At 32.4% G+C, this 21,509-nt stretch overlaps 1 protein-coding gene across 1 annotated transcript; it reads left to right on the forward strand.

Moving 5' to 3' along the window:
* Positions 1-9,858: 9,858 nt before the first annotated feature.
* On the forward strand, positions 9,859-11,520 carry LOC126890665 (matrix metalloproteinase-16-like). The gene has a single exon (XM_050659789.1). The coding sequence runs from the start codon at positions 9,859-9,861 to the stop codon at positions 11,518-11,520; it is 1,662 nt and encodes a 553-aa protein (XP_050515746.1).
* Positions 11,521-21,509: the final 9,989 nt, after the last annotated feature.

Genomic DNA, 21,509 nt, shown 5'->3' on the forward strand with positions numbered 1-21,509 from the left:
TAAAAAATTTTCCATATATGCGGGATGTTTGCCTCTACTTATTATTAAACGTTATAGCAAGCACAGGGGCGTCCTAAGATCTATTTATCTCTCTTTAAGCTATCAATTATGTATACATATTTTTTAAGACAAAAATTATTGAAAATAACCATATAATAATGCTCTTATTAATAATATATGTTATAGCAAGCACAGGGGCGTCCTAAGATCCATTTTCCTCCTCTTTAATCAATTTATGTATTAATATTTTTTAAGACAAAAATTATCGAAAATAACCATATAATAAGTTGTCATACATTGTTTCTGTCTTTTAAAATCAGACTCATTGAAAAATTATTCAATAGATGGCTACGTTTTTATTATAATCGGTTGCATGTGATTTTTTTCAATTATTTAGGTATGCTTCAAAAAATAAGTTTTATAACTTAGTCAAACTTTGGTTAATGCAAAAATCTTTATGTAAAAATTAATAAAGCGTCCTTTTATCTTTTCAAATAATTATCAGAAATACGCAAACACTGTTTAAATTTTTTCTTAATAACAAATGAGAAAAAAAAGAGTAACACATGATATTCATGTGGGAATTCATTTCATGGTTTTTCTCACGCAAATTGGCAGAAAACAGTTGTCGTAAAGCATAAAAGACATCTGGACCTAATTAAAAATTTAACTGAACCCCTACACATACGTGGGTGGTATTTTTTGTGAAAAATATAACTATGCAGAAACATAACACAAACAGACTGTGAGAGACACATGGATGGTGTTTTTTTGCAAAAATCATATAGATGGTGATTCAGTTCCCACAGTTCCTTAAGAAGGAAGCTCTATTTCCATGGAGGGGGGGGGGGGGGGGTAAAAACTTACAAGCCAAGCACCGATATGGGCGTGGTCTAGCTATCCCATTGGTGTGCCTCGTGGGTAACAAAATGTTCTAAGAAGCGGGGGATTTTAAAATTTTTAGATTGGTCTACTTTCTTTCCCACTTCAAAAAGCTATAAAACCATAGGTAGCAAGTAGATTAGTTTTATTAAAATCAGTAAGTTCTGTCGAATATTCCAAAATGAAAGTGAAGTTTGCAGTACCTGAATGTTCGACATCAAGTGCCAAAATTATTTCGCACTTCAGAAAGTCCCCCAATGGGAAAAAATTTAGTGAAGTTAAAATCCAACGCGGGCGGGGAAACATTTAATGAAGTGATCTTCCAGCGTAGAACTAACCGAAGGAGATTTTACTTGCCACAGACCAATGGAGGCCATTTGAGCAACAAGTTATGGCGTCATCCACCCCAATGATCGACCCAAAATACGATACTGTATCATCTGACGACGAAGAAGAAGAAGAAATAGGTAATCTTATTCAGAGTGATGATTTTAATGAAAGCATGGAAGTGTACCTCATGGTGAAAAAGAAGAAGACGATCTAAATATTACCACAAATTATGATAATATTGACAAAACTGTCAAAACTACAGATGATGAATATGACAGTAAACATTTGTAAGTGAAAATACTCGTTATTTGGAAGAAAACCAGATGGGCTGTGCTACTTAAGAAGATTAGTGGTTATGAGAAAAAACGCGATAGGGCGCAAAGGAGTTTGGACAAAGTTTGGACATTGGCATCTGCAACCAAATTCTGACATCTATAATGACCTGTAAACCTGTGGATAATTAGTGTGGATTGCAGTGATAAAAAACGTTATATTTTTATGTTGTATTCTAAATTGTTTGCTTAACTATGTAAATTAATTGTTTTTTTAACTATGTAAATTAATAGCATTTTTTGCTTATTGGTTTATTTAGTTAAACAAACATATTCCAAAATGAAAATTTTACTTTCATTTTGGAATATTAGACAGAACTTACTGATTTTAATAAAATAAATATTTTATATAATATTTTAGTTTTTTTTACCCACACCTTAATAGCAAATCGTCGGTGATGTGGCAATACCTTCTACCTGCTATTACATGATTTTTTGCAGAAGTGATAAAAAACCTTTTTCCTGTTTTCATATGATATTTTTTGACTTATTTTCTAGTAAATTCATAATGAATTTACTAGAAAATAAGTAAAAAAATATCATATAAAAACAGGAAGTGAACCTAAAAAAAGACGCTTGGTCGCTTCTAAAAAATCATGTAATAGCAGGTAGAAGGTATTGTCACATCACCGACGAAGTGAGTTATACTATAATGCACACAATAATAACATGCAAAATTACAAAATAGAGCCAACAATACAACTACCTAGTTTGCCAATAATTACCTCGTAATATATAAACATTCACCTATGTAATATTCCGATATTTGTCATCACAAAACACAAATCAAATTCCCTTTATAAACTTCACTAAACACATTATTTGTCCCTCTCGAATATGACCCGCATTTCAACCGGAGAAGACTAAATTTAAAAATAGGCGCCGTGCTCTCTTCATTATGCGAGAGGTCAGAATGTAGAAATGCATCCTAAAATAATTATGTCATAAACGTACTCGAAAAATTTTTAAGCTAAAACATTTATTGATTTAAAAATTAATTTTTCACTTCATTTATGAAAATTAAGAAAAGATATTTTAGAATCATATTTTAGAAGTATAGGTCTAATCAAAACTTGGAAAAAAAATTTGTATTAATAATTTTTAACGGGGGGGGCCCATCAACAAAAATTTTGTCAAAACAATATAATGTCGCATATCAAGAGGAAAAAAAATAATAAATTCGAAAATATATAACTTATTTGTTTAAAATTCAATACAGGGGGCGTTTCATTTGCACATAAATAAAATTAAAGGGAAAATGGAAAAGGGAATTGAATAAAAACCTTTTTATTGTTGTAGATTTATATTATTACAAATAATACAGTATTTACATAAGCAGTAAATATATAAGTTCATATTGCAACAAAAACAAGTATGTGTACTAAGATTATCTGCCTTCCCACTTGAATGTTCCGTAATATGAACAGCTGGAACGTATGATGGCACTCCGCTAACAGTCTCAAAAAAAACAAGAAGGGCACAAACTTTCATTGTCTATTACGTAATAATATTTGGTCATACATACTGTTTGTCCGCTTTCATATGACAGAAAGCGGACATTGTTGACATCATCCACTTTCATTATTTTGTTCTCTGCCTCTGGGGAATCCATATCTAATACCTCACAATCTTCCAGGTCTGACAAATTTTCGGTGGATACCGAAAAACAAAACTTTCGTTAGAAGAGGCACTATCACTATCTTCAGCTTCATGTGGTGGTATGACATCCAATGGATTAAGAACTGCTTCATCCATTGCTTGATTTTCATGGTCACTATCTTCAGCTTCATATGGTGGTATAACACCCAATGGATTTATAACTGCTTCATCCATTGCTTGATTTTCATGGTCACTATCTTCAGCTTTATATGGTGGTATAACACCCAATGGATTTATAACTGCTTCATCCATTGCTTGGTTTTCATTTTCTAGCACCATTTTGATATTATCACAAAAATTATAAATGCATCAGTTTATATATTTTCAAGTAGAATAAAGAGGGGGGTTAGTGCCATATGCTTTTCACATCTAAAACTAGCTCAAGGGTCAATTAACTGGACATCTGGTGTGTATAGACAGTATCCAATCTAAAAATAACTCAAGGTTAACGGCCAATGTCTAAAAAATAGCTCAAGGTCAATGAACTGATCATCTGCTTGTCTAGACAATATCCTGTCTAAAAATAGCTCAAGGTCAATGAACTGGCCATCTGCTTGTCTAGACAATATCCTGTCTAAAAATAACTCGGGGTTAAGGACCAATATCTACAAATAGCTCAGCGATCTGGGCATCTGTTAGTCTAGACCATATCCGGTCTAAAATGAGGTAGAGGGGGGGGGGACCCATCTGCAACTGGTATCAATGAGAGTGGGGAGGATGTAAGAGTACAGAAACATCGATAATGTTAACAGTATGTGCTCAAGAAGTCTTCGTGAACGTGTTGAACAATTTAGTAAAGGTATTAACAGAATAAAGCGTGATATTTTAGTTTATGAAAAAACAAGAAATATTAAACAGTTAGAAAAGAAAACCAGTTAATAAAAAAATATAAAGACAAAGAATATATGTTTAAAAACTTTTCACGACTTAGTATAAGTGATGCGTTTGCGTAGTGGAATACTCCAGAAGAAGAAAATAGACTATTTTTTGTTTCCGCAATCGAGGAGCAAAAGTGGATAGACTTGGTGTTTAAAAACATTAATCGTTTTAACAATAATGGAATGTTGCCAGAAAAGAATTGTGATGAATCAACACCCACAAAAACCTTTGTACCTATTCACAGAAGCAGAACTACAAAACTTTACCATACCATACATTAGAAAATTTGTGGATCCATACGAACTACTTCAGTCTTGGCATCTCCTACCCCAGAAATTTGTGCAAGATTTTGAAATTCGAACTCGACTTCCGTGTTTTGTTCATTTCAATCGTCCCGAATGGAGAACAGAGGAAGAAGGATTAGCTTCTGCCCAATCCAGTTGCCGTTTATGCAGATTTGCACTGGAAAATTTATGTAACAATTATAGCGGTTAAATAAAGTACTATTTTTTATTAAGGTTTTTTATTAATAAAACAAAATGTAAAAAAATTCTTTATTACATCATAAAAGTATCATACAAATAAAATACATTAGATAACGCACATACACTATTATTATTTAAATGGTAAGGACATTTGGGTTCCATAAATTGAGTAGGGAGCCGCGGAAGATAAAAAAACAAAGAAAAACTGTGGGTTGGTTTAGGGTCATATAATAATAATAACTTTTCTGGAAATTAGCAAACATCTCACATAGTTTGGTAAACCTATTAGTTTTAAAGTCTAGTTGAAGGTCATTATAGGGATATCTTTCAGAATTTAAAAACACTTTGATATTTTTTAAATTGCAATGATCAAATTTACTCACATCTTTTGTTAATTTCAATTTTTTGGTTCCCACTGACCATGTATGACGTGTATAGTTAGTTAGCGCTGGATATGGTAGAGTTATATAGTGCATAAGACTAGGGTAGTTAAAAGTGTAACTATGGTAGTTTCACCCCAAAAGTTCCAAATTCTCCGGCAAGATGGGAGGGACTATTTTAATGGAATCTACAATATAGGCTGTCATAGTTCGGTTATTATCCGCTAGGTGGCTATTTTTACGACATTTTCTAATTTTAATTAGAAATTAATATGAATACATAAAACTTGATTGTTGTAAGGATGTAGGTATATTCATAAACTAAACATATTTTTTACAATTAACTATATATAGATGTAAGTTTAGATAGCAGAGTCTTTAATTGATATAAAATATTTTCGTTTGGACAAGGCACTCCAAATAGATTCCAACTAAATTGTCCACCTGCGACAACTTTTACTTTAGTCGGACGGAAAACTGAATGGTGATAAGTTTTCCAGTTCCATGCAGAAGCTTCAAAAGATAGTAATGGTGATTGCCTACCTCCGTGGAGGGAAAGGTATGTGGAGAAAAAATATAGAAGGTGGAAATAATAAATTTCGAAATAAAAAACACAAAAGAGAAAAAGGATTTAGACCGCGAAGATCATGAAGGAGGACATGGAAAGACGGGGACCTCATTTGGCAGGTCAAAGGAAATGTTGACGGAAATCGACTGCTTTCAGTATATCTACGAATTACTTGAAGTGAAAACGGAATGCAACTCTAGTAAAAATTCAGAAAGTATATGTCTTCAAAAAATATGTTAAATTAAAATTAAATATTACAAAAAAATAAATTTATAAGATTTTAAGCATAAGTAAAAAGATTGCAATACTCAATTTTTAGTATCAGTCAATCATAACTAGAATATACAACCTGAAATGAAAACAATAACTTATTAAAACCATTTAGAAGGACCTATCTACGTCTCTGGTAATCTAAAAATACCATATTAGTAGTTCAAGTATAAAAATATACGGTCATAAACTTCCAGATGCGAAATATGAATGAAAACGTAACGCGTAAAGGCGGTGTAAAAATAATTCTTTAATATTAATAAAAATACATGAAATAATTATCTTTTCAGTATGTTTATTATTAAAAGTATGCTATATTTATAAATTCTTCCGAAAAGATTGTTAACAGCGGTTAGAGAAAAAAATTTAGTTCAAACAAATATTTAAACACAACAATGTTTTGTGTGTTTTTTTAGAAACATTTGATTTGATTATATATGAGCTAGCGTCAGAATTAGGTAGTATTTCGCCTCGACATACAAGAAAGAATGAGGAAAAGAAAACAACGGTTTACAGTTTTAAAATTAATGTACAATATGTTAGATTTAATTATTTCGATTATAGTCTAAGTGAAACACTCTCTATAATTTACTGAATTTATTTAAACAAAATTTTAATAATTGTTAAGTTATAAAGACTGAGCATGGTTGAAAATAGAAATTCGTAGTATAAAACAAAAAAAAACATATATTAAAATCATTACTAGGTGATTTCAGAAAGGAGGATTAAATAGTTCAGTAATAAATTTAAGTTATTTTAGAACAGATGTAGGATAGATTTAGATTTCGTGTGAAAATAGGGACACATCAGGGATCCATGTTAAGGGCATATTTCTCCCCATTAGAGCTGAATCAGTTAATATCCAAATTGAGCCATGAACTCCGCCTCCACTCTTGTCTGTGGCTGCTTTTCCCCATACACGGACTCCTAAAAGAGCTTGTACGTCGCTGTTTACTGTGTCTTTCCAGCGCATTCTTGGCTTTCCAACTGGTCTCTTTCCCTGCATTCTAGCATTCAGTGATCTTTTTGGTAGCCTATCCTCTCCCATTCTTATCACATGTCCCCCCCCCAATCTTTGTATTCTAATATAGTCTGACAGAGGTGTTTCCTTATGAACTAACTGACCCAACTGAAGCCAGCAATGGGATAAGACAGGGGGATTCCTTGAGTCCTTTATTGTTCAACCTGATCATGGACGAAATGGTAAAAAAGTAAGAACTAAAAAAAAAGGATACCAAATGGGAGAAAAACAACTTAAAATAATCTGCTATGGGGGACGATGCAATACTAATCTAAGTGAAGACGATTTACAACGTATGCTGCACCAATTCAACATAATCGCCAGAAAATTTAACATGTTAATTTCCTCAAAAAAGACAAAATGTATGGTTATAACAGCAAATTTACTAATATATAAATTAGAGCTGGAGGGTCAGGTAATAAAACAAGTGAAGGAGTTTAAATATCAAAGCATCACACTATCTAGCTACGGACAGATCGAAACAGAAGTGGAAGATCAAGTGAATAGAGCAAACAAAGCCTGAACGACACAATATGGAGAAATAAAAATATTGGAAAAGAAATGAAAGGTAGAATTTACAAAACACTCATCAGACCGATAATGACATACGCGACAGAAACACGACCTGACACAGAGTGGACAAAAAGATTGCTCAAAAGAGCGGAGATGAAAACCTTTCGAAAAATCGATGGTAAGACTCTATGGGACAGAGCTACAAGTACAGATATACGACGGAGATGCAAGGTAGATAACATTAATAACTGGGTAAGAAACAGAAGAATAGAATGGAATGACCACAAAAACCGAATGACAACAAATAGGGTAGCCAGGGCAGTGAGAGACGGTTCCCACTAGGAAGACGATCAGTGGGAAGACCACGAAAACGATGGAATGACAACTTACTAGAGGCACATTGAAAAAACACACAGAGTCATGTCTATACAAAAAGAAGAAGAATAATAAAGTATTTAACAAACAAATTGCAAGTAGAAATCGATAGCATACAAAATTTTAATATTTAAATTGTTTTTTTATTTATTTTTGTGTTTTGTGATGATATTATCTAATTATGTTTAATATTTTCAAATTACTAATTATAGAAATAGCTTCCATAACTTCATCATTTTTCACTAAATTTTTTAATCTACCTACTAGAATGTTTGAATCGGTTTCATACTTAAAGTTTTCGTGTAAAAACAAATGTTTCGTAACTCTCACATTATCAGTATTCTGTATATGAGAACATAATCGTTTATTTTTTTTAATAAATAGAGATCTAATGATATTTTCAAATTTCTGTGGGTCGGCTCGGTGGTTTAATCTACCTTTTAAATCACGGTGAACACCTGTTATTTCTAGAATTTGCTTATAAATATATAAATCTTCTTGCGTAAAGTTGGTTGGTTGTTTGAAAAATATTAAATTAAGTAATCCGGGGGTAGCCTTAAATTCTTTTGTTTCAAGATAAATTTTTTCATCTTTAAAAGATATTTTATAATTTCCCATATTCCATATTGAAGTTCTCCAGTTATAGTTAGGACCGTATGCTTTATCGATATCTATTGAATCTTGCCAATATTTTTGAAAATATGAATTCTGTAGATCTTTTATAGTTTGTGTCAAACCAGATTTTGGTGTGGATTCCTTATTTACCTCATTTTGATTCATTTTTAATTTTATTGAGCTGTTGTACTGGTGCAATATTATAAACTGAAACTTATCTATGTTTTCCTTATATATACGGTTAATTCTATAGACAAAAACAGTGACGGGATAGGGGGGGCGAGATAAGCACGTGATAAGCACGAGATAAGCACGAGATAAGCACGCGATAAGCACGAGATAAGCACGTGATAAGCACGAGATAAGCACGTGATAAGCACGAGATAAGCACGTGATAAGCACGAGATAAGCACGTGATAAGCACGAGATAAGCACGTGATAAGCACGAGATAAGCACGAGATAAGCACGTGATAAGCACGAGATAAGCACGAGATAGTGACGAGATAACCACGTGATAGGGGCGGGGGTAGTGACAAGGAATGAAAAATAATTTTATTTAAATTTTTTTATTAATTATCTAAGTCAATAATATTTTCATCAATCACCTATCATTTCTGTCCATCGAGTCTTTTCCACCCTTCCTCTAAAGTTCTCTTCCAGAAATTTCTTTCATCTTCTCCTTGATGAAGAAGCTTTCTTCTAAGTAAGTATCTCTAAGTTAATATAGGTCTCGATTCATTCATTCTAACAGAACTATCATTCGTTACACTTAGTTTTCATTTTTGCGTCTAATGTGACGCAACTTCAGTATTTGTTCTTAAATATTTTTTTAAAGCCTTAATCAAGCCGTTCCTGTTTAACTTAGCATCAACTGTAACATTTTCATTTCAGCTACCTCCATTTTTCGAATCTTCTTTATATACTACACTTCACCAACACACTCTCATTACACTCTTGAATAGCTTTTCTTCCGACCCTTTTCGATTTTGTGTCTTTCAAGTAATCCAAAAAGTGTCATAGTCGGCTTTTATCTCACTTTTTTATTGTTTAACAAAGACCATTTAAGATTTATTGGTCATTTGTATTAAGATATAACTCCGTCTACAGTTTGTGTGACTGTGACGATTATCAACGATACCGTAATCTCTTTTGATATAATAATTTGTTAAGACGAAGGTTAAGTGGTATGACTATTTATAGCGATAAAAAACTATTACATGAGATTTAAGAACTTATGTCAATATTTGTTGGGTGCAGCATTTCGATATAATAAAGTAAATAAAATTTGTAATGCCATTTTTGCAGTAAGGCAATGATAGAAGGTAAAGAAGACATACTGCAACTATCTTAAATAACTCATGTGGTCCTGTTTGCTGGATAATTAAAAGTGCGAATAAAGTTGCAGAGCGTAGAAACCTGGTGTCGCTTTTACGAACTTGCACGGTCCCAATATTCCCATCACCAATATGAATAAAAGTAGAAATCTTAAAAAATTCGTAAGCGATTATATTCTTGTTATTTAATATTTTAAAATTAGTCTTCATCAAGATGTTGAATGGGGTAGATGTATTAGTTTTTCTCCTAAGTCTCACATATGTGCTTTGTGCCGATTTTTCTGAAAAAGATGCTATTGTTTATCTAAATAGATATGAACATAATATCGATAATAAAACAGATCTCTCAACTTCGTTGATTACCTTCCAAGAAAGGTATAATTTACCGGTGGATGGATTGCTTAATAATGAAACTATCAAATTTATGCGTCGCCCGCGTTGTCAACACAGTGATAACGATTTTATAGCAAGAACAGCATGGAAGAAACATCACCTGCAATGGTATTTTCCTCAAAGAACGGTTGATGCTCAGAAAGATGCGGAAATGGCTTTTCAGATGTGGCAAAATGTTTCAAACTTAACATTCACAATGGTTACAACTCCAGGTGTGGATCCTCCTGATATTACCATAACTATGGTAAGTAAAACTCATTATTTTAGAAGAAATTGTATGGGTGGTGATGAATGCCCAACTAAAGTAGGTGGAGCTGTTTTAGGGCATTCTTACTTTCCTAATGCCGACGGAACATGTATAGAAATCCATTTAGATATAGATCAGTCCTGGCATTTTGGAACTGATTCTATTCCCGAAGGTCGTACTAGTTTTCTTATGGTATTAGTTCATGAAATCGGACATGCTCTCGGAATAGCTCATAGTGCTACTCCAAATGCTATCATGTATAGCGTCTATGCAGATAAGATTCGTGTTTTACATGATGATGATATAAATGCTGTGCAATATTTATATGGGGCTAAAAGTAAATACGCTCCAATCCCAAAGTTCACAAACATGCATATACCAACAAATATCTCAACAACCACAATACTACCACCTTCTAGTAGGCAGTCAATCCACCCGCACCATACAACGCCACATTTAACATCAACTACAACCACAAGACCAGCACCTCCTAGGCAGTCAATCCACCCACACCATACAACGCTGCATACGCCATCAAGTACAACGACAAGACCTACGACTCGTAAACAGCTGATCTTCAAAAATTTGTGTGATATTATTCCAGATTTTATGTTTCTAGCCACTGCTCCAGAGTTCTCAAATTATCGATTATATATTGCTCATAACAAATTTATATGGAAACTAGACTTAAATGGAATGATTATTCCATCTCAACCAGAACTCCTTATCGATTATGTACCTACAGAATTACGTCAGTACACTTTACAACACATTTTTCAAACAACAAGCGGTGATTTGGTTACAATTGTGTCTCCCAACAAATATTTCTCAGCATCATTCCCTAGTATTCAATATATTGATAATTTTTCACTTAATATACCTAATAAAGCGCGCATCAATGCTATTTTTCAATCAAATGCAGGGCGATCCTATACTTTTTATAATAATATGTCATATATAGAATTTTCTAATGATTTTATGACTGAGAGTGGTAGAGGTAAAATAAAAGACCTATTTCCTGGTATACCTGAAGATATTTCTCTCGCATTCCGATGGACTGATGGCCATATTTACTTTTTCCGTCAAAGTAATTACTATAAATTTAATGAATTTACAAGAAAAGTTGTCGCAGGTGGACAATTTAGTTGGAATCTATTTGGAGTGCCTTGTCCAAACGAAAATATTTTATATCAATTAAAGACTCTGCTATCTAAACTTACATCTATATATAGTTAATTGTAAGAAATATGTTTAGTTTATGAATATACCTACATCCTTACAACAATCAAGTTTTATGTATTCATATTAATTTCTAATTAAAATTAGAAAATGTCGTAAAAATAGCCACCTAGCGGATAATAACCGAACTATGACAGCCTATATTGTAGATTCCATTAAAATAGTCCCTCCCATCTTGCCGGAGAATTTGGAACTTTTGGGGTGAAACTACCATAGTTACACTTTTAACTACCCTAGTCTTATGCACTATATAACTCTACCATATCCAGCGCTAACTAACTATACACGTCATACATGGTCAGTGGGAACCAAAAAATTGAAATTAACAAAAGATGTGAGTAAATTTGATCATTGCAATTTAAAAAATATCAAAGTGTTTTTAAATTCTGAAAGATATCCCTATAATGACCTTCAACTAGACTTTAAAACTAATAGGTTTACCAAACTATGTGAGATGTTTGCTAATTTCCAGAAAAGTTATTATTATTATATGACCCTAAACCAACCCACAGTTTTTCTTTGTTTTTTTATCTTCCGCGGCTCCCTACTCAATTTATGGAACCCAAATGTCCTTACCATTTAAATAATAATAGTGTATGTGCGTTATCTAATGTATTTTATTTGTATGATACTTTTATGATGTAATAAAGAATTTTTTTACATTTTGTTTTATTAATAAAAAACCTTAATAAAAAATAGTACTTTATTTAACCGCTATAATTGTTACATAAATTTTCCAGTGCAAATCTGCATAAACGGCAACTGGATTGGGCAGAAGCTAATCCTTCTTCCTCTGTTCTCCATTCGGGACGATTGAAATGAACAAAACACGGAAGTCGAGTTCGAATTTCAAAATCTTGCACAAATTTCTGGGGTAGGAGATGCCAAGACTGAAGTAGTTCGTATGGATCCACAAATTTTCTAATGTATAGTATGGTAAAGTTTTGTAGTTCTGCTTCTGTGAATAGGTACAAAGGTTTTTGTGGGTGTTGATTCATCACAATTCTTTTCTGGCAACATTCCATTATTGTTAAAACGATTAATGTTTTTAAACACCAAGTCTATCCACTTTTGCTCCTCGATTGCGGAAACAAAAAATAGTCTATTTTCTTCTTCTGGAGTATTCCACTACGCAAACGCATCACTTATACTAAGTCGTGAAAAGTTTTTAAACATATATTCTTTGTCTTTATATTTTTTTATTAACTGGTTTTCTTTTCTAACTGTTTAATATTTCTTGTTTTTTCATAAACTAAAATATCACGCTTTATTCTGTTAATACCTTTACTAAATTGTTCAACACGTTCACGAAGACTTCTTGAGCACATACTGTTAACATTATCGATGTTTCTGTACTCTTACATCCTCCCCACTCTCATTGATACCAGTTGCAGATGGGTCCCCCCCCCCCCTCTACCTCATTTTAGACCGGATATGGTCTAGACTAACAGATGCCCAGATCGCTGAGCTATTTGTAGATATTGGTCCTTAACCCCGAGTTATTTTTAGACAGGATATTGTCTAGACAAGCAGATGGCCAGTTCATTGACCTTGAGCTATTTTTAGACAGGATATTGTCTAGACAAGCAGATGATCAGTTCATTGACCTTGAGCTATTTTTTAGACATTGGCCGTTAACCTTGAGTTATTTTTAGATTGGATACTGTCTATACACACCAGATGTCCAGTTAATTGACCCTTGAGCTAGTTTTAGATGTGAAAAGCATATGGCACTAACCCCCCTCTTTATTCTACTTGAAAATATATAAACTGATGCATTTATAATTTTTGTGATAATATCAAAATGGTGCTAGAAAATGAAAACCAAGCAATGGATGAAGCAGTTATAAATCCATTGGGTGTTATACCACCATATAAAGCTGAAGATAGTGACCATGAAAATCAAGCAATGGATGAAGCAGTTATAAATCCATTGGGTGTTATACCACCATATGAAGCTGAAGATAGTGACCATGAAAATCAAGCAATGGATGAAGCAGTTCTTAATCCATTGGATGTCATACCACCACATGAAGCTGAAGATAGTGATAGTGCCTCTTCTAACGAAAGTTTTGTTTTTCGGTATCCACCGAAAATTTGTCAGACCTGGAAGATTGTGAGGTATTAGATATGGATTCCCCAGAGGCAGAGAACAAAATAATGAAAGTGGATGATGTCAACAATGTCCGCTTTCTGTCATATGAAAGCGGACAAACAGTATGTATGACCAAATATTATTACGTAATAGACAATGAAAGTTTGTGCCCTTCTTGTTTTTTTTTGAGACTGTTAGCGGAGTGCCATCATACGTTCCAGCTGTTCATATTACGGAACATTCAAGTGGGAAGGCAGATAATCTTAGTACACATACTTGTTTTTGTTGCAATATGAACTTATATATTTACTGCTTATGTAAATACTGTATTATTTGTAATAATATAAATCTACAACAATAAAAAGGTTTTTATTCAATTCCCTTTTCCATTTTCCCTTTAATTTTATTTATGTGCAAATGAAACGCCCCCTGTATTGAATTTTAAACAAATAAGTTATATATTTTCGAATTTATTATTTTTTTTCCTCTTGATATGCGACATTATATTGTTTTGACAAAATTTTTGTTGATGGGCCCCCCCGTTAAAAATTATTAATACAAATTTTTTTTCCAAGTTTTGATTAGACCTATACTTCTAAAATATGATTCTAAAATATCTTTTCTTAATTTTCATAAATGAGTGGTGAAATAATTTTATTTCAGTACAAATGAAACGCCCCCTGTATTAAATTTTAAATAAGTTATATATTTTCGAATTTGATATTTTTTCCTTATTGATATGCAACATTATATTGTTTTGAAAAAATTTTTGTTGATGGCCCCCCCGTTAAAAATTATTAATACAAATTTGTTTTCCAAGTTTTGATTAGACCTATACTTCTAAAATATGATTCTAAAATATCTTTTCTTAATTTTCATAAATGAGTGGTGAAATAATTTTATTTCAGTACAAATGAAACGCCCCCTGTATTAAATTTTAAATAAGTTATATATTTTCGAATTTGATATTTTTTCCTTATTGATATGCAACATTATATTGTTTTGAAAAAATTTTTGTTGATGGCCCCCCCGTTAAAAATTATTAATACAAATTTGTTTTCCAAGTTTTGATTAGACCTATACTTCTAAAATATGATTCTAAAATATCTTTTCTTAATTTTCATAAATGAGTGGTGAAATGATTTTATTTAAGTACAAATGAAACGCCCCCTGTATTAAATTTTAAATAAGTTATATATTTTTGAATTTATTTTTTTTCCTATTGATATGCAACATTATATTGTTTTGACAAAATTTTTGTTGATGGGCCCCCGTTAAAAATTATTAATACAAATTTGTTTTCCAAGTTTTGATTAGACCTGTATTTCTAAAATATGATTCTAAAATATCTTTTCTTAATTTTCATAAATGAAGTGAAAAATTAATTTTTAAATCAATAAATGTTTTAGCTTAAAAATTTTTCGAGTACGTTTATGACATAATTATTTTAGGATGCATTTCTACATTCTGACCTCTCGCATAATGAAGAGAGCACGGCGCCTATTTTTAAATTTAGTCTTCTCCGGTTGAAATGCGGGTCATATTCGAGAGGGACAAATAATGTGTTTAGTGAAGTTTATAAAGGGAATTTGATTTGTGTTTTGTGATGACAAATATCGGAATATTACATAGGTGAATGTTTATATATTACGAGGTAATTATTGGCAAACTAGGTAGTTGTATTGTTGGCTCTATTTTGTAATTTTGCATGTTATTATTGTGTGCATTATAGTATAACTCACTTCGTCGGTGATGTGACAATACCTTCTACCTGCTATTACATGATTTTTTAGAAGCGACCAAGCGTCTTTTTTTAGGTTCACTTCCTGTTTTTATATGATATTTTTTTACTTATTTTCTAGTAAATTCATTATGAATTTACTAGAAAATAAGTCAAAAAATATCATATGAAAACAGGAAAAAGGTTTTTTATCACTTCTGCAAAAAATCATGTAATAGCAGGTAGAAGGTATTGCCACATCACCGACGATTTGCTATTAAGGTGTGGGTAAAAAAAACTAAAATATTATATAAAATATTTATTTTATTAAAATCAGTAAGTTCTGTCTAATATTCCAAAATGAAAGTAAAATTTTCATTTTGGAATATGTTTGTTTAACTAAATAAACCAATAAGCAAAAAATGCTATTAATTTACATAGTTAAAAAAACAATTAATTTACATAGTTAAGCAAACAATTTAGAATACAACATAAAAATATAACGTTTTTTATCACTGCAATCCACACTAATTATCCACAGGTTTACAGGTCATTATAGATGTCAGAATTTGGTTGCAGATGCCAATGTCCAAACTTTGTCCAAACTCCTTTGCGCCCTATCGCGTTTTTTCTCATAACCACTAATCTTCTTAAGTAGCACAGCCCATCTGGTTTTCTTCCAAATAACGAGTATTTTCACTTACAAATGTTTACTGTCATATTCATCATCTGTAGTTTTGACAGTTTTGTCAATATTATCATAATTTGTGGTAATATTTAGATCGTCTTCTTCTTTTTCACCATGAGGTACACTTCCATGCTTTCATTAAAATCATCACTCTGAATAAGATTACCTATTTCTTCTTCTTCTTCGTCGTCAGATGATACAGTATCGTATTTTGGGTCGATCATTGGGGTGGATGACGCCATAACTTGTTGCTCAAATGGCCTCCATTGGTCTGTGGCAAGTAAAATCTCCTTCGGTTAGTTCTACGCTGGAAGATCACTTCATTAAATGTTTCCCCGCCCGCGTTGGATTTTAACTTCACTAAATTTTTTCCCATTGGGGGACTTTCTGAAGTGCGAAATAATTTTGGCACTTGATGTCGAACATTCAGGTACTGCAAACTTCACTTTCATTTTGGAATATTCGACAGAACTTACTGATTTTAATAAAACTAATCTACTTGCTACCTATGGTTTTATAGCTTTTTGAAGTGGGAAAGAAAGTAGACCAATCTAAAAATTTTAAAATCCCCCGCTTCTTAGAACATTTTGTTACCCACGAGGCACACCAATGGGATAGCTAGACCACGCCCATATCGGTGCTTGGCTTGTAAGTTTTTACCCCCCCTCCATGGAAATAGAGCTTCCTTCTTAAGGAACTGTGGGAACTGAATCACCATCTATATGATTTTTGCAAAAAAACACCATCCATGTGTCTCTCACAGTCTGTTTGTGTTATGTTTCTGCATAGTTATATTTTTCACAAAAAATACCACCCACGTATGTGTAGGGGTTCAGTTAAATTTTTAATTAGGTCCAGATGTCTTTTATGCTTTACGACAACTCCAAATTTGCGTGAGAAAAACCATGAAATGAATTCCCACATGAATATCATGTGTTACTCTTTTTTTTCTCATTTGTTATTAAGAAAAAATTTAAACAGTGTTTGCGTATTTCTGATAATTATTTGAAAAGATAAAAGGACGCTTTATTAATTTTTACATAAAGATTTTTGCATTAACCAAAGTTTGACTAAGTTATAAAACTTATTTTTTGAAGCATACCTAAATAATTGAAAAAAATCACATGCAACCGATTATAATAAAAACGTAGCCATCTATTGAATAATTTTTCAATGAGTCTGATTTTAAAAGACAGAAACAATGTATGACAACTTATTATATGGTTATTTTCGATAATTTTTGTCTTAAAAAATATTAATACATAAATTGATTAAAGAGGAGGAAAATGGATCTTAGGACGCCCCTGTGCTTGCTATAACATATATTATTAATAAGAGCATTATTATATGGTTATTTTCAATAATTTTTGTCTTAAAAAATATGTATACATAATTGATAGCTTAAAGAGAGATAAATAGATCTTAGGACGCCCCTGTGCTTGCTATAACGTTTAATAATAAGTAGAGGCAAACATCCCGCATATATGGAAAATTTTTTATGGTGCGTAATAGCAAGCCAGATGTGATTAAAGATGCGATGGGAATTGAAAGTCAGACACTATTGCAGTTAATTTGCCGGGGAATATGTTTGTCTAAACTTTTTGTTGTTTTGTTTTAAGCCACTGGGAACGAATGGTATTTTACATTCCCGTCTAATTAGTTTTCATATTTGGCGGGAATGACTTTTTAATTTATGCAATTAACATGCATTGCGACAATCCAGCCAGCTAGAAGTTCATTTAAAATTATTGTTTCGTGATCAATGTTTATCGGTAATGGAGTTATGTAATTTATATTTAATGATACAAATTAAAATAATTTCTTTTTGTTTATTTGGGACTGTCCAGTACAACCAGAAATGACCACTGTCCATGATGCCCATCGATAATGGAGTTATGTAATTTATTTTTAATGATAAAAATTAAAATAATTTATGTTTGTTTATTTGGGACTATGTCCAACCCAACCAGAAATGACCACTGTCCATGATGTCCATCGGTAATGGAGTTATGTAATTTATTTTTTATGATAAAAATTAAAATAATTTCTTTTTGTTTATTTGAAAAATGCCCACTCCAGCCAGAAATGACCTTTAAAATTATTGTTTAGTAATCGATATCCTGCTGGGTGGGTGACCAGTGGTTAATTAGACTATTTTTAACGCGGATATTGTTTAGAATCTTTTTCTCTCCCTAAAAGGATAAATATTAGACTAGATATACCCTCATTGGGCTCCTCATTTTTGTACACAATATCATATATTCCCACACCCTATTTTTTAGACCGGATGCCAGATGTTCCTCATTTTGCACACAATAATATCATATATTCCCCCACCCTATTTTTAGGATGCCAGATGTTTCTCATTTTGCTCATACAATATCATATATTCCCCCACCCTATTTTTAGACCGGATGCAGGTGTTCACTGCCAGATGGCCCTTGCTCATTTCTGCTCATTTTGCTAGTACATAATTACACTACTCATGTATCCTTAAATCATTATGGTAGGAGAGCAAAGTATGCTAAATGTGCAGTCATTCGAGCGTTATGGGGATCTATTGGATGGTGAAGAGTAGGTTCTAAAACCCAAAAAAAAGTTAAGTAATGTTTTCCATTTTAGCGGGACTTTCCATTTTTAATTAAATTTTCCATTTCCAACAATCGTTTTTTTAGATTATAGTGCCATCTATCCATAATCGAAAAAATGTCTCGAATAAAAGATACTTATTTTTACGTAAGGAATCAAAATCTGCAATAAAAAATGGGGGCTCCCATTTAAGATGTTAAAGTAACCCCCATCCCACCTCCGTGGGGGGTCGTGTTTGACGCCATTCGATAGATTTTTCAAAAATATTGAATAAGTGTATTTTTTAGTTTTTCGATCTGATGTTCATTTCGCGAAATATCGCGGAATTCGTATATAAAATTTTAAATTTGCCTCTCACGCCTCTCCTTGGGAAGTCGTGTTTGGTATCATTCGATAGATTTTTGAAAAATATTGAGCACTTATTTTTTAGTTTTTCGATCTGTCATTTATTTCGCGAAATATTCCCTTTTTTCTTGTGAAACTTTGGGACTCACCCATTTCCTTCCGCCCCGCTAAAATCGTCAGATTTTTTAAATATACACTGTTTTGCATGTACTTAACTCACCTTATCTTAATCTGACGATTTCGAGTTTTTTCTAAGGATAGTTTTTATTTTCGACCCCCCCCCCCCTTAGCGAACTCTCCTGCATTAACAGCCAATCTATGGTAGAAGTTCCTTTTACAGGGTACAAGGTTTCTCCCCATGTAATAATCTGACGCGCTTGTGTAACTGCAAAAATCCCCGCTTGGGGGCTAACCTACCATTAGAATGTATCGAGGTAAAATAAAATTAATCGGCGTACACTCAACGAAAAAGGTATGTAATATCAATAAAAATGTTAATTCAGACAACAAACGCAATACTTAAAATTTGTCAAATTCTTGGTTTTATTGGAATGACAAAGAGATGTTCATCAATTCATTCTTTTCGTTAGTTGAGCCAATGTATTACGTTCATTGAATGTATGAACATTCATTATGTATACCATAATATCACTTTTTCTATTCTCATACTATAATAGATTAGGTCTGGATCCCGCGTATGAAAAAAAAGTTGATTAATAGCAAGCTGAAAATTTGTTAATAGCTTAAGGGTGTCTAGTCGGTTAAACTTTGATATATGGGAACACTGGAACAGGGGCAGTTTTAATTGTGGAACAGGTTAAAAATTTGGTAAAATTTGGTACGGTCACATCACGAAAACGGCACATTTATTTTGTCCGACAGAACAGACTTAAACTCTCCGAACAGAGATTAAACTCTCATGCAAAAATCAGACTGCTATTTATTACCTGTCATAATTCCTGTCATTTGACATATTCTACATGTTCCACTCATAATAACGCCCATTTGTTGATAAATATCAGTCTGATTTTTGCATGAGAGTTTAATCTCTGTTCGAAGAGTTTAAGTCTGTTCTGTCGGACAAAATACATGTGCCGTTTTCGTGGTCTGACCGTTCCAAATTTTTAAACTGTTCCACAGTCAAAAACTTCCCCTGTTCCAGTGTTCTCATATATCAAAAATTGTCCGACTAGACACCCTTAAGCTATTAACAAATTTTCAGCTTGCTATTAATCAACTTTTTTTCATACGCGGGATCCAGACCTTTATCAATTATGATGCCACCACCTGTATCATAATGATCTTCATTATGATACAGATTTTCATTAAGATACAGATTTTTAACCAATAGAATCGCGATATGGCATTCGCGATAAAGGTGGTACACGCGCAGTGACCAATAGCGAGTCAAATACATACGCTTTGACAGTTCTCAATATCTAAACAAACCGTCAAACTGACAAACTACTTAATTTATTTGTGTTACAAAATTAATAAATTTGAATATATTTTTTTTGTTAATGATCATAGAAAAAATAGTGTATACAACTTATATTTAATTATCATTATGAAGCTCGTACTCTATACAAAACTCGCCGCATACGGTTAGTTTCGTAATCCTCATACTCGCTTCATAATGACAATGACCAATGACCGTCATTCAATGCTCGTTGCATAATATACTATTATTGATATTACGAACTCTGTTCACTGAGTCAACGAACATTATTCATTGAAACAACAACGTCGTTAATTGACCGACGAAGACTATTCGTTGTGTCAATAACCGTGTTATTTCTCCTAACGTATTTCGTTTATTTCTAAAATTATTTCTGTTTATTCTTACAATTAATTCCGTTCATTTCCACAATAAGGTTATTCTTATAAGGAATTCTATTCATTCTTACAATCAGTTTCATTCATTCCTACTATGAACGTATTTTATATTAATAATTACTAAATTCAATAGCTTAATGTATGATATTGATTAATAATAATTTTTTAAACCCTCCTTTTTTGTCGTAAACCTAATGGACTTTACACTGTGTGATTTCTCATATGATTTCACTTATACATTGCGCTGGAATAAGTGTTACACTCCCCCGCCCCCCTTATTAACGTATTTATTTTTACCACAATGCTGGGACAGGTCGATTATTAAAATAATCAAAGTATATTATAACATCAATGTTTCGAACTTTACACGTCCCTCTTCAGGTGACAGGCATAACTTTGATTTTTTTTAAAGGAAAGTACATCATCTGATAGCTCATTTAAAAGCGTTTGAAATAATGATTCCAAAAATGTATAACACTTTAATTCTTTTTGAGAGCGCAGGTGCAAAATTTCGATCAAATTCTTTTTAAAGGCATTAATTTTTTTTGGAATCCTGAGAAAAGTATTTTTGAAAATTTTAAACGCAAAATAAAAGATTACATTAGTACCGAGGGCCGAAAGTCCCTTAGAGTAAACAAAAAGTTTCTTTTGAATGGTATATTTGAAATTAAAAATCATACTAGATATTCTCTTTTTCATCCCTTTAATAAAAT

This window comes from Diabrotica virgifera, chromosome 1, assembly GCF_917563875.1.
Source record: "Diabrotica virgifera virgifera chromosome 1, PGI_DIABVI_V3a".
Taxonomy (NCBI): domain Eukaryota; kingdom Metazoa; phylum Arthropoda; class Insecta; order Coleoptera; family Chrysomelidae; genus Diabrotica; species Diabrotica virgifera.